We start from the raw sequence: 14,530 nt of genomic DNA on the forward strand, positions 1-14,530 counted from the left end.
AAAAAAGTATTCACTATGATCAAATGGGATTTACTCCTGGGCCGCAGGGCTGGTTCAATATTTGCAAAACAATCATAGTGATCCACCACATTAATAAAAGAAAGGATTAGGGGCACCTAGGTGGCTCAGTAGGTTGAGCATCCAACCTCAGCTCAGGTCATGATCTCACGGTCCGTGGGTTCGAGCCCCACGTCGGGCTCTGTGCTGACAGCTTGAAGCCTGAAGCCCGCTTCAGAATCTATGTCTCCCTCTCTCTCTCTGCCTCTCCCACACTCACACTCTCTCAAAAATGAATAAACATTAAAAAAAGAAAGAAAGAAAGGATTAGAACCATATAATTCTCTCAGTAGATGCAGAAAAAACATTGGACAAAATACAGCATCCATTCTTGATTTAAAAAAAACCTCAACAGGGGCGCCTGGGTGGCTCAGTCGGTTAAGCATCCGACTTTGGCTCAGGTCATGATCTCACAGTCCGTGAGTTTGAGCCCCGCGTCGGGCTCTGTGCTGACAGCTCAGAGCCTGCAGCCTGCTTCGGATTCTGTGTCTCCCTTTTTCTAACCCTCCCCCGTTCATGCTCTCTCTCCGTCTCAAAAATAAATAAACATTAAAAAAAATTAAAAATAAAATTTAAAAAACCTCAACAAAGTACAGATAGATGGAACATACCTCAACATCATAAAGGCCATATGTGTGAAAGACGCACAGCTAATCTCATCCTCAATGTGGAAAAACTGAGAGCCTTTCCCCTACAGTCAGGAACAAGATATGAATGCCCACTCTCACCATTACTACTTAATATAGCACTGAAAGTCTTAGACTCAGCAATCAAATAGCAAAAACAAATAAAAGGCATAGAAATTGCCAAGGAAGAAGTCAAACTTTCACTATTTGCAGATGCTATGATACTCTATGTAGAAAACCCAAAAGACTCCACCAAAAAATTGCTAGAACTAATACATGAATTCAGCAAAGTTGTGGGATATAAAATCAACATGCAGAAATCTTGCATTTCTATATACCAATAGCAAAGCAGCAGAAATCAAGGAACTGGTCCCATTTACAACTGCACCAAAAACAATAAGATACTTAAGAATAAACTTAACTACAGAGGTAAAAGATCTATACTCTTTAAACTATGGAACACTTATGAAAGATATTGAAGAAGACACAAAGAAATGGAAAAACATTCCATGTTCACTGACTGGAAGAAAAAACACTGTTAAAATATCTATACTACCCAAAGCAATCTATATACATTTAATGCAATCCCTATCAAAATACCACCAGCATCCTTCACAGAGCTAGATCAAACAATCCTAAAATTTATATGGAACCAAAAAAGACCCAAATAGCCAAAGCAATCTTGAAAAATAAAAATAAAACTGGAGGCATCAGGATTCTGAATTTCACACTATTTTACAAAGCTGTAGTCCCCAAGACAGTATGATACTGGCACAAAAACAAACACATAGATCAGTAGAAGAGAATAGAAAACACAGAAATGGACCCTCAACTATATGGTCAATTCATCTTTGAAAAAGCAGGGAAAAAAAAACAATAGAAAAAAGTCTCTTCAATAAATGGTGCTGGGAAAACTGGATGGTGACATGCAGAAGAATAAAACTGGACCACTTTCTTACACCACACGCAAAAATAAATTCAAAATGGATGAAAGACTCAAATGTTAGACAGGAAACTATCAAAATCCTACAGAAGAACACAGGCAGCAACTTCTCTGACCTTGGCTGGAGCGACTTCTTACCAGACATGTAGCCAAGAGGCCAGGGAAAGAAAAGCAAACATGAACTATTGAGACCTCATCAAGATAAAAAGCTTCTGCACTGCAAAGAAAACAACAAAACTAAAATGCAGCCTACAGAGTGGGAGAAGACATATGCAAATGACATATCCAATAAAGGGTTAGTATCCAAAATCTATAAAGAACTTATCAAACTCAACACCCACAAAACAAACAACCCAATTAAGAAGTGGGCAGAAGACATGAATAGACACTTTTCCAAAGAAGACATCCAGATGGCCAACCGACACATGAAAAAATGTTCAACATCACTCATCATTAGGGAAATACAAATCAAAACAAAAATAAGATAACACTCAACTGTTAGAAGGCTTAAAATTAACAAGACAAGAAACAACGTGTGTTGGCAAGGATGCAGAGAAAGGAGAACCCTTTTGCATGGCTGGTGGGAATGCAAACTGGTGCAGCCACTCTGGAGAACGGTATGGAGGTTCCTCAAAAACCTGAAAACAGAACCATCCTATGATCCAGCAATTACACTATTAGGCATTTACCCGAAGGTTACAAAACTACAAATTTGAAGGGGTACATGCACCCCAATGTTTATAAGCAGCATTATCAATAATAAATAACTACCAAGTATGGAAAGAGCCCAAATGTCTATCAACTGATGAATGGATAAAGAAGATGTGGGATATACAGACAATGGAATATTATTCAGACATAAAAAAAGAAAGAAAGAAAGAAAGAAAGAAAGAAAGAAAGAAAGAAAGAAAGAAAGAAAGAAAGAAATCTTGCCATTTGCAATGACATGGATGGAGCTAGAGAATATTGTGCTAAGTGAAATAAGTCAGTCTGAGAAAGACAAATACCATATTATCTCACTCATATGTGGAATTTAAGAAACAAAACAAATGAACAAAGGGAAAAGAAAGAGACAAATCAAGAAAGAGACTCTTAATTATGGAGAACAGGGGAGCCTGGGTGGCTCAGTTGGTTAAGTGTCCGACTTTGGCTCAGGTCAGGATCTCATGGTTTGTGAGTTCAAGCCCCGCATCAGGCTCTGTGCTGACAGCTCTGTGTCTCCCTCTCTCTCTGCTCCTCCCCCACTCATGCTCTGTCTCCCTCTCTCTCTCAAAAGTAAACATTAAAAAAATAAAAAAAAATTTTTTTTAATTATGGAGAACAAACTGATGGTTACTAGAAGGGAAGTGCAGTGTAGGATGGGTTAAATAGGTGATGAAGATTAAGGAATGCTGAGCACCTGGTGATGTATGGAAGTGTTGAATCACTACATTGTACACTTGAAACTAATATTACACTGTAGGTTAACTAACTGGAATTTAAATTAAAACTCAAGAAAAATTACATATAGTTATGTCAGACTTTAAGTACTGATAGGGGAGAAAAAAAAAATGAAGTCAATGTAGATCTTTCTCCTTCAAGATGAAAGGAAAACTAAAAACTGTTTTCACACCAAAAAATTAAAGTTCATTGGCAGACCTACATTATGAGTAATGATAAAGAAAGTTGTTTAGGCAGTAGAAAAATGACACCAGATGGCATCATGGATCAATACAAAGGAAGGCAGATTGTTGGGAAGAGTATATGTATGGATAAATTTAAAATGCGTTTTCCCCCTCATTCTTAAAGTTCTTCAACAAGTAACTGTTTGAAGAACATACAATAATGGAGCACTGGGGTTTACAATACATTGTAGAAGTAAATGACAACAACAGCACAAAGTATGAGAAGAGGTAAATAGTAGTATACTGTAAAGTAGTATAACATTTGAAGTTAAATGGGATAAATAGCCTAGAGAAGCCACTAAAAAAAAAAAAAAAAAAAAATTCAAACAATGATGGCTCAAAAGCCAACAGTGGAGATACATGCAATGTTAAACAGTGTCAGAAATATTATCAGGGATAAAAAGAGATACTCATAGTAATAAGGACACCAACCCATCAAAAAACCCTAAGCATCAAAATCTTTCAGAACTTAGAATACAGACAAAAGGCCCTATACTAAAATCAATTGTGTATCTCTACAAAACTCTATACAAAATATCTATACAAAATCGTGTTTCTGTATAAAAACTAATACATTGAATTTAAAAAATGATTTACAATCTCATTAAAAACATGAAAATATGTATGGATAAAGTTAACCAAATATATGGAAAACGTAAACAATTTAAAATTACAAAATAGCACTGAAAGAAATTTACAATTATCTGGAAACTGACTGATAAATTCCATGCAATCTCAATCAAAATTTCCTCAGGCTGTTTTTTTGTAGGAGTTTACAATATGATATGAATCACATAGAAATAAATGCAAAGATCCTAGAATAACCTAACAATTTTGAAAACAAAAAACAAAGACTCATATTACCAAATTTCAAGGCTTACTATAAAAGCTATAGCAATCAAGTCAATATATTATTAGCCTAAGAACAGACCTATAGATAAATGAAATAATATAAAGTCCACAAAGACTCACAAATATATGTTCATCTGATTTTCAACTAAAATGCAAATCTAATTTATAATCTAAGAACAGTTTTTTCAACAAATGATACTGGGACAATAGACTATCCATATGGGAAAAATAATAAACTTTTATCCTTACTTCAAACCACATATAAAAATTAAGTTAAAAAAAAATTAAGTTCAAATGAATCACAAACCTAACCATAAAATAAAAATTTAGAAATTTCTGGGAAAAAAGGGAGAAAATTCATAATCTTGGGTAAGCTAAGATTTCTTAAGTCCTAAAAAGCACAAAACATCAAAAAAAAAAAACAAAAAAACAAAAAAACCCAAAGTTAAAATTTTCTTTTTCTTAAAATTAAACACTGAAAATGAAAGGCCATAGACAGAAAATATCTGCAATACATATATATCTGACAAAGTACTTGTATCCATAATATATAAAAGAATTATTAAAATTCAATAATAAAAGGCATGGGAATGACAAGAGCAGTTTCTTCTGGGGACAAAGAGAAAATACAGGGAATCAATTTTATCTACGTTAATTTCTTTAAAAACTGCTAAGTAGTGGGTACACAGGCCTTTATTATAATTTTATTTATTCTTTGCTTCATCTTTAAAATATTTACAACTTAAAAATCAAAAGTTAACACTACACCCAAAGAAAGACTTTAATTCATATTACTCCATGAAACTATCATAGTCACTAAGACATTTAATACATAATTTAATACATTTAATTAATGTATTAAAATATAAAATATAAATATAAAATATAAAAAATATAAAATATAAAAAAATAAGACATTTAATACATAAACATAATACATAAACACTAAGACATTTAATACATAAACACATGTAAAATCGGAGGAAGCAAAAAGATTGTTATATTTCTAGTTTTTTACTAGTCATTCCTACTTGAATGATTAAATGTTTCTCTTATCACTTCAAACAACTAACTAAAAAGAATTTACTGATCTTTCCCCATACGATGGACTTAGACTCTTCTGTTTTCTTTGTTCATTCCATCATTTTACAAGTCATAAATCAGCATACTGTTTAGGGGCACAACCTTCAGGGCCAAACTGCCTGGGTTCAAATACTGACTACCACTCAAAAACTGCCTAACCTTGAGCAAGTTAATTAATCTCTCTGTGTCAGGACAAATGTTAAATACATGTAAGATGCCTAGAGCTAAACCTGGCAAATAATCATATTCAATAAATGATTACCATTCTTTTTTCTCCTTCGTAACTGCTCAATCACCATGATTATAACTGTGTCCTGACTTATCTTTGTCTTTTTTTAATCTTTGTTCCCCCTTAGTATCAAGGAAGGTATTAAGTAAGTCTTGTTACTTGTTCCCATAACAATCTGACCTCTCTCTCCCTATTTCTGGTCATCAGTAGTGGAGATCTAGACTACTACAGCTTTCTTCCTACAAGCCTTCCTCTTCATTTTCTCTCCATTCCAATCTATTATACTCTATTGTGGGATTAATCTTTATCCCTTCCCATAAAATCCCCTTTCTTTTTTTTTTTTTTTTTTAAATTTTTTTTTTTTCAACATTTATTTATTTTTGGGACAGAGAGAGACAGAGCATGAACGGGGGAGGGGCAGAGAGAGAGGGAGACACAGAATCGGAAACAGGCTCCAGGCTCCGAGCCATCAGCCCAGAGCCCGACGCGGGGCTCGAACTCACGGACCGCGAGATCGTGACCTGGCTGAAGTCGGACGCTTAACCGACTGCGCCACCCAGGCGCCCCTAAAATCCCCTTTCTTATAGCAAGAGTAGTTCTATGAGGTTTTGTAGAAGGAAAAAAAAAAAAAGCATTTCACAGTGGGTTCTGAATTAATCACTAGAATAAAAAGTATGGTAGAAGAAAGTCTCAAAGTTGAGTTTTAATCATACAGTTATCAAAGCAAGCTAAATTTATTACTATGAAAGTAGCAACAACATATTATAAATTGCTTTTGAGTAAGCATTAGCAGTTCCCTATTATATCAGCAATCATTCCTACCATAGTTTGAGTCTGAGATTTGATTTAGTATAAAAATCACCAGTCTTTTCTGAGTAATCACTCACCTCTCTGGGCCCTTGTCTCTTTGTTATAAATAAAATGTTACATAAATGCCATTAGTCCATGCTCCCAGATCCTAGAAGGTAACACTAATTAAGCACAACATTCTTTCTTGATGAGCCCAGAGTAAGCTGAGTATCCAGAAAATTAATACCAATGGAGAAACTAGCAGAGGTAAACCTATGTGTCATTTTGAACTACATAATCTTTGTAATTTCTTTTAATTTTAAATGTATGTGAAACTATTCTAAGGCTATACAAATCTATATAAAACTCTCTTAATTTAAAATTTGATAATACTTCTATTTCCATTTATAATTCTAGAAATCTAGAAGGCATTCTGAAATCTTTTGTCAAAATTATTTTTTATAGTTTCAAAGTAATTTGGATTAAAATTTAAAATTATATTTTTAAACAAATTTCACTGTGATTATTTCATTATGAATTCATACACTTGGTGACCATGTATTTTGCATCACTACTAAAATGGGCCCAAATTGGCATGGGCACACAAAAGTTATATAAGCTACTCTTTGAAAAGTAGTTCCTAGAAATTTAAACATGAAACTTTTTTTTTAACATTTACCTTTTTTCTTCTTTTGCTCTCAGCTGTTCTTCCTGTCTCAAAACTTGAACCATTATTGACTCAAAAACTCCACTTGTCAAGCCTGCCAAACTTCGTGGTGTTGACCGACGCCTTGTTGAGGTACATGCAGTTCCCTTCTCATCCTCCAGTCCATAATAGCCTCTAGATGTGACTGCTATCGTTGTCTTTTCTCTCAGGTGCCTTGGAGAAGAATAAGTCAATTCATAAAGTTAAACCTTCTGGGTAAGCAATAAACCCACTTAGCCAGCATCTTAAGAATAATCCCTTTTGCTAATTATATAAAAAGTATATAGTTAAACCTTACTTAACTAACTAAGCTCCAGATTTTTTTTTTTCATGTTTATTTTTGAAAGAAAGAGAGAGAGAGAGAACAAGCACACAGGGGGAGGACAGATAGAGGGAAACAGAGGATCTGAAGTGGGTTCTCTGACAGCAGAAAGCCCAATATGGGGCTGGAACTCAAGAGCCACAAGATCATGACCTCAGCCAAAGTCAGATGCTTAACTGACTGAGCCACCCAGGTGCCCCTATGCTCCAGATTTTTATTCACCCTACGTTAATTTCTAGTTTTCCTTACCCATATCATAAAATCAGACTGAGTGATAGTCCCTTCCCTACATTTAAGAAATATATAAATCTTGGGTCGCCTGGGTGGCTCAGTTGGTTAGGTGTCCGACTTCAGCTCAGGTCATGATCTCGTGGTCAGCAGGCTCGAGCCCCACGTTAGGCTCTGTGCTGGCAGCTCAGAGCCTCGAGCCTGCTTCAGATTCTGTGTCTCCCTCTCTCTCTGCCCCTCCCCCACTTATGCTCTGTCTCCCTCTCTCAAAAATAAACATTAAAAAAATTAAAAAAAAAGAAATATATAAATCTTTAGCACTAAAATTAAGCATTAAAACACTGTCTCTTTAATGGAAAAAAAGTTTATTGTTTGCAAAATTAAATGCAGCTCATCTTGGGGCGCCTGGGTGGCGCAGTCGGTTAAGCGTCCGACTTCAGCCAGGTCACGATCTCGCGGTCCATGAGTTCGAGCCCCGCGTCGGGCTCTGGGCTGATGGCTCAGAGCCTGGAGCCTGTTTCCGATTCTGTGTCTCCCTCTCTCTCTGCCCCTCCCCCGTTCATGCTCTGTCTCTCTCTGTCCCAAAAATAAATAAAACGTTGAAAAAAAAAATTAAAAAAAAAAAATAAATGCAGCTCATCTTTACCTTTCTTCATGTATTTCATACTACTTATCAATGGTATAGGAGAATAAACGATACTACAAAAACATTTTGAGGGAGTAAATTCATGGTACATAAACACTTTGAAGAAATTCTAAACAAATGAAGTATTACAACATATAAGTGCAAATTCAGAAAACTGACTAACCTATAATAAGAATCTAGGAATTAAGATTACCTCTTCAATGTCACCACAAATGTCTCTCTACTCTATAATGTTCTATTAATATTAGACTAGGACTTGAAAATACTGCTGAAAAAGTTTCTCAGGAGTTTAATTATCCATATATCCCCTTAATGAATTTGAAATAACTGATTAAAATAATGTATAATGGAAGGGATGCCTGGGTAGCTCAGTCGTTTAAGCATTCAACTCATGATTTTGGCTCAGGCCATGATCTCACGATTGTGAGATCAAGCCCCACAACAGGCTCTGCGCTGAGTGTGCAGTATGCCTGGAGTCTCTCTGTCTCTCTCTCTCTTTCTCTCTCTCTCTCTGCTCTTTTCCTGCTGGTGAGCACACGCATACTCATTCTCTCTCTCTCAAAATAAGTAAATAAACATAAAAAAAATTTACACTGGCGAAAAAAACATTAATCTTATCAAGTTTTAAAGTTTAAATTAAAACCTGACTTCTGAACTTTTATCTGTAAAAGGGAGAATTACAAAAAGCATCAGGGAAAATACCTACTCTTCTACCTTGCAAAATATTCCAGAGCCTCTGAAGGTTTTGTACATGGTGTTGTTTCTACAATGGCAAAATCAAGTCAATACCCCAGGTAAGCATTCAATACGCTCGATTAGAATCTATGTAAATTAAAAGTTGACCCTGTAATCAAATTTTCCTGCTTTCCTACAAGCTTTTCTTAAAATAGGGTAAGGTTCAACAAAACAAACCTTAATGGCATGAAATACAATCAAATGCCTGTCCATCTTGGACTTTGTTCACAGTGGTTTATTACTTTAAATTAGAAGAACTTTTATAACAATCTTAGTCTCAGGCCATCTAGATCCCATGAATGGTACAACTACAAGGTTCTATTGAACTATGGCACTGTTATGTATTTTCTTTGTTATAGGGGATAATAATGTAACTGATTTAGCTTTAAGTAGGTCATGAACTTTTAAATTAGTTTTCAACTAATCCTGAAGAATTTGGGCTAATGTAGCCACACTGTTTCAGGCTGTGATTATTTTATGCACAATAGCGTAGATCTGTATGATGGCTAATTGGGCTGGGAATAAGGAATGTGGACCAAAAGTTAATAAACTGGTGATAAAAGTAATTTTAATTACTTCCTCATCAATACTAATGAAAGAGAACATTAATGCACTGAAACATGAGTTCTCAGAGGTCACAGTATATGCAGAGCACTGGGAGTAAGGAGAGTTGAGGGAAATAGTAAGACACACAGCTAAATTGTTATGTAAACAAGTCAGCAACCAAATTTTACCCTTTAACTTCAAGTAGAGAAGTCCTACAAGTAGAAAAGATGAAGTTATATAAACTACTTTTTAAACAGTATTTTTTCAGAAATTATCCTTTAGAGAAATATTCAAAGAGAAATTAATATCCTTTACTACTCATCAGAAATAAAAATGGATATGCTTTGATAGTTATCATTCATAATTAAAATACAAGAAAGAAAACTATAATGTACCTTTCATATCAACATGTAAAGATTAAAAAGACATATTCTTCAGTGTTGGGGAGAATGTAAGAAAAGAATAATTCTATACAATATTGGATGTGTAAAATGGGCACACCATTTTTATAAGTCAATTTGGTAAGAATCATTAAAATTTAACGTGCACATATCCTTTGACCCTTCATGCTCCTAGAAATTTACCCTACAGGCGTATCTCCACAACTGTGAGCAATAATACACACACACACACACACACACACACACACACACACACACACACAGTTTGCACAGAGTACTTTTAAAAAGAATAACCCCCAAGGGCCCTGGGTGGTTCAGTAAGTTAAGCGACTAACTCTTGGTTTCAGCTCAGATCATGATCTCACGGTTTGTGAGTTCAAGCCCGGTGTCAGTCTCTGCAGCTGGCAGCACAGAGCCTGCTTGGGATTATCTCTCTCCCTCTCTCTTTGCCCCTCCCCTGCTCATGCTGTCTCTGTCTCTCTCAAAATAAATAGGTAAACTTAAATAAAAAAGTAAAAAGAATAACCTGTAAACATAAATGTCCTTTTATACAACATGGATTAAATAATGTGTACCATAACATGGAATAACATCCATCCATCAAAAGGAGTAAGGAAGTCTGTATGTACTCACTATAAAAGATGTCTACATTACATTGCTGAATGTGAAAAAAATTCTGAATATATCTTTTAAGCCAAAAGCAATCACATATAAATAAGTATATGTAAACATATATATGGCACCAAGTAGCATGTGTGTTTGTATACAAGTTCAAAGTCTCATCTGACTACTGCAATCTCTTTGTGACAGGCACCCTGGCTTCTACTCTGATCTCTTTACAGTCTATTCTTCATTCAGCAACCCAGGTCATCCTTTCGAAAGGTAATCAGATCATGTCATCCCCCTGCTCTGTCTCCTCCAAAGCCTTTCAGTTACACTTAAAAACCAAAATTCTGATGGCCTATAAGACCAGTGTGATATGACCCTCATCAACCACTCCAGACCTCATTTTATACCATTTTGCTCATTGCTCTTTGTGTTCTGGCCACAAATGTCTCTGTTATTCTTAGTCACACCAATATCAGCTTTGCCTTTGATCAAGCTCATCCTCACTTCAGGCACTCTTCCCCCAGGTATCTGTATGGCTAGGCATTATCACTTTATCCTAATGTCTGTTCAACAGCAGTTGAGAGGACTTCCTGAGAGGACTTCCCTGACCATCATAACTGGTAAAGGATCCCTTGTTACTCTGTTCCCTTACCCATTTCTTTTCCTTCCTGTTTACCACGACATTATATTGTATAATTACCTATTTATTTGGTAATTTTTCAACTCACCAGAATAAAAGCTCCAGGAGAATAAGGATTTTGTTTTTTTAATGGATGTAACTTCAGAGCCACACACACACACACACACACACACACACACACACACACACACACACACACAGACAAGATATATGGAAGGATACAAGCCAAGCTATTTTTCATTTTAAATTTACAGACATAATTCAAGTTGAAAAATTGCAGCCATCTATTTTCTCCAGAGTGAAATACCTATCAAACAATTGTTACTAACTACTTGGGTTTCATTTATCAGAGAATAAAATGCAATAAGACAAAAATAAATCTTACCTCCAAATAAGAATTGTCAGACAACCAATCAACAATCAAATCATACACTAAAATAACTCTCCCTTTCCAAAATTCAAGCTTTTGTACTACTAGGAAAATTAGTTTATGAAATCACTCTGGCAATAGTTTGAAAATAACAGATTGCTAACTATAAGCAAAAGCTAAGCAATAATTATAGTGGACTCATTGAGTTTTAGTTACCCTTTGTTTTTGTTTTTTTTTTCACATAAAGCACCAAAGGTCTTTTCTGTGTTGTTAACACATTCCAAATTTCAGAATTCAGAGGCTTAATTCTGTTTCAAATTATTCAAGTTAAGTATTAATAAAGAAGTAAATTGCTATTTAAGCTTTACTTATGGTTAATACATGCACTAACACTGCCCACCCCCAAAAAACAGATGTTTGAAAAAGTTTCCCTTATTATGTGGTTTTCGTTGTTGCTATCAAAACAAAGAAATGTGTCACCTATAAAAACTCTATCTGTACAACTAAAACTTGGAAACAAAATTATCTAATCTGTTTAAAAATATTCTAAATAAAGAGTTTCAGTCAAAATTTTTAAATGCGACTACAGCCCTCAGAGTGCTAGCAAGGTAATACTAAAACGGATGTAATGTTTAACGAAAAGACTATTCACAAATGCGTAGCCAACGTTAAGGGAAATTAGTAAGGGATGGTGAAGCACTCTTGGGCTAGCTAGGGAGCTATCATCACTCTGGACCAAAAAGGGGGAAAAGATGGGATTATTACTAGAACAAAGGAAGCTATAATTACAGAAGAGGGCCACAGAATGATGGAGCACAGTTACTGATGACATATAGCCCAGCAAAGCGAAAGCCATTAGGCTATCCTGACCTCTCTCCAGTCCTCCTGTCAGTGCCTCCCATTGACTGAACCCAATCAAAAGCCAGAACACAAGGCAGACCAGTTGATGCAGTCCTTAGAAATCAGCCTCCTGGGACACAGCACAGTGCACAAGAGTGGAGAACAGATTTGGATGGGCAAATGAAAATTATCCATCAAAGTAGAACCGTAGTATTATTAGACTTCAAGAACAACTATTTGAAATTAGGGAAGACAAAACTCTCATTGGTTTATTTCAACAAAAACTTTTGCCTGTCTAATATAGTCAGCCCAGCTTACAATGCCATTCCATCTGGATGTATGCATCTTTATGAGCTCTGAACTACAAAAGTCATTAAAGCCAAGTATTAAAATAAATTTAATATAAAACAAAACTTTCAAATAGTTCTACAGTCAAGTATTAACCAAGGTTTTCAAAACTAATGAAATATCACAATGCCCTCACCAAAACTAACGTTTTGTAACATTAATGTTAACACTTATTTTAAAATATGCTTATCTCTCATGTTTAAGTATTTAGATTGTAACACTTTACAATATACAAAATATAATAGTACAGAATATGATTAAATGATTGATAAATAAATATAGATACATTGGGGGTACCTATTCAAAATATTTTCTGCTTGGGAAGCCAGATCATAAAAGTTTGGAAACAAGTACTCTCATATTCAGCTGTACTGAATATCCAGAAAAGTTTTAAGAAAAAAAGTCTTCATGCCTACAAAAAAAGGTATTATTAGACTATGAAATTTATTTCTTACTTGATCTTCCTTACCTACTATTCTCCCAGTTATTACTCTTATTCCCCTTGCATTTTTAACCCATCATCATCCAGATCTCCAATCCCTTATTTGATTCCTTCATTTGCACTAATATAATTCAGCCTTTTAGCTATCCACATATCAGGTAGTTGGGACCCATCATACCTGACAAACTGCTGATCTCATCTCTCTTAACCAATTATCCGTCTCAGACATTCCATCTTTCTTGCACTGACAGCATGAAGCCTGCTCGGGATTTTCTGTCTCCCTCTCTCTCTGCCCCTCCCCCATTCACACTCTCTCAAAAATAAATAATTAAATGATTTATTTTAAACCTAAAATATTTTTATGAATTTTTTTATTTGAATTCCAGTATAGTTAACATATGCTGTTATATTAGTTTTAGGTATACAATACTGATTCAACAATTCCATACATCACCTAGTGCTCATCACAAGTACACTCCTTAAGCCCCATCCTCTATTTCACCCATTCTTCCACTCACCTCCTCCCTGATAACCATCAATTTGTTCTCTATAGTTAAGAGTCTGTTTCCTGGTTTGTCTTTTTTTCCTTTTGCTTGTTTTTTTTTTTTTTCTTAAATTCCACAAGTGAAATCATATAGTATTTGTCTTTTTCTGACTTATTTTGCCTACCATTATATTCTCTAGCTTGCATCCATGTCACTGCAAATAACAAGATTTCCTTTGTTTTTATGACTGAATAATATTCCATTGTAGATACATACCACTATTCTTTATCCATTCATCAGCTGATGGACACTTGAGTTTCTACGATAAAAATCTGCTACCGTAGATAATGCTACTATAAACATCAGGGTGCATGTATCCCTTTGAATTAGTGTTCTTGTATTCTTTGCATAAACACCCCATAGTGAAAATGCTGAATTGTAGTTCTATTTTTAACTTTTGAGGAACCTCCATACTGTTTTCCACAGTGGCTCCACCAGTGTGAATTCCCACCAACAATGCACAAATGTTCCTTTTTCTCCACATCCTCGCCAATACCTGTTGTTTCTTGTGCTGTTGATTTTAGCCATTCTGACAGGTGTGAGGGGATATCTCATTATAGTTTTGATTTGCATTTCTCTGATGATCAGTCATGTTGAGCATTCTTTTATGTGTCTATTGGCCATATGTACTCTTCTTTGGAGAAATGTCTGTTCATGTCTTCCCCATTTTTTAATTGCATTTTTTTTTTTGGCATTGAGTTTCATAAGTTCTTTATATATTTTTGATACTGACCCTTTATCAGATATGTCATTTCCAAATATCTTCTTCCATTCTGTAGAGGTTGCCTTTCAGTTTTGTTCGACTTGCCTTTCAGTTTGATTTCCTTCACTGTGCAAATGCTCTTTATTTTTATGTAGTCCCAAAAGTGTATTTTTGCTTTTGTTTCCCTTGCCTCACAATACATATCC

General features: G+C 35.1%; 1 protein-coding gene across 2 annotated transcripts in view; it reads right to left on the reverse strand.

The window, feature by feature from the left end:
- BRD10 (bromodomain containing 10) overlaps nucleotides 1-14,530 on the reverse strand; it is a 134,060-nt gene that overhangs the window by 105,149 nt on the left and 14,381 nt on the right. For both annotated transcript variants that reach the window (XM_086685215.1, XM_025927397.2), the window contains exon 3: nucleotides 6,923-7,123. In XM_086685215.1, the coding sequence (XP_086541341.1) occupies nucleotides 6,923-7,123 (201 nt within the window). The remainder of the gene's footprint in view (nucleotides 1-6,922; nucleotides 7,124-14,530) is intronic.

Source organism: Puma concolor, chromosome D4, assembly GCF_028749965.1.
Source record: "Puma concolor isolate L17-30 chromosome D4, mPumCon1.1.hap2, whole genome shotgun sequence".
Lineage (NCBI taxonomy): Eukaryota > Metazoa > Chordata > Mammalia > Carnivora > Felidae > Puma > Puma concolor.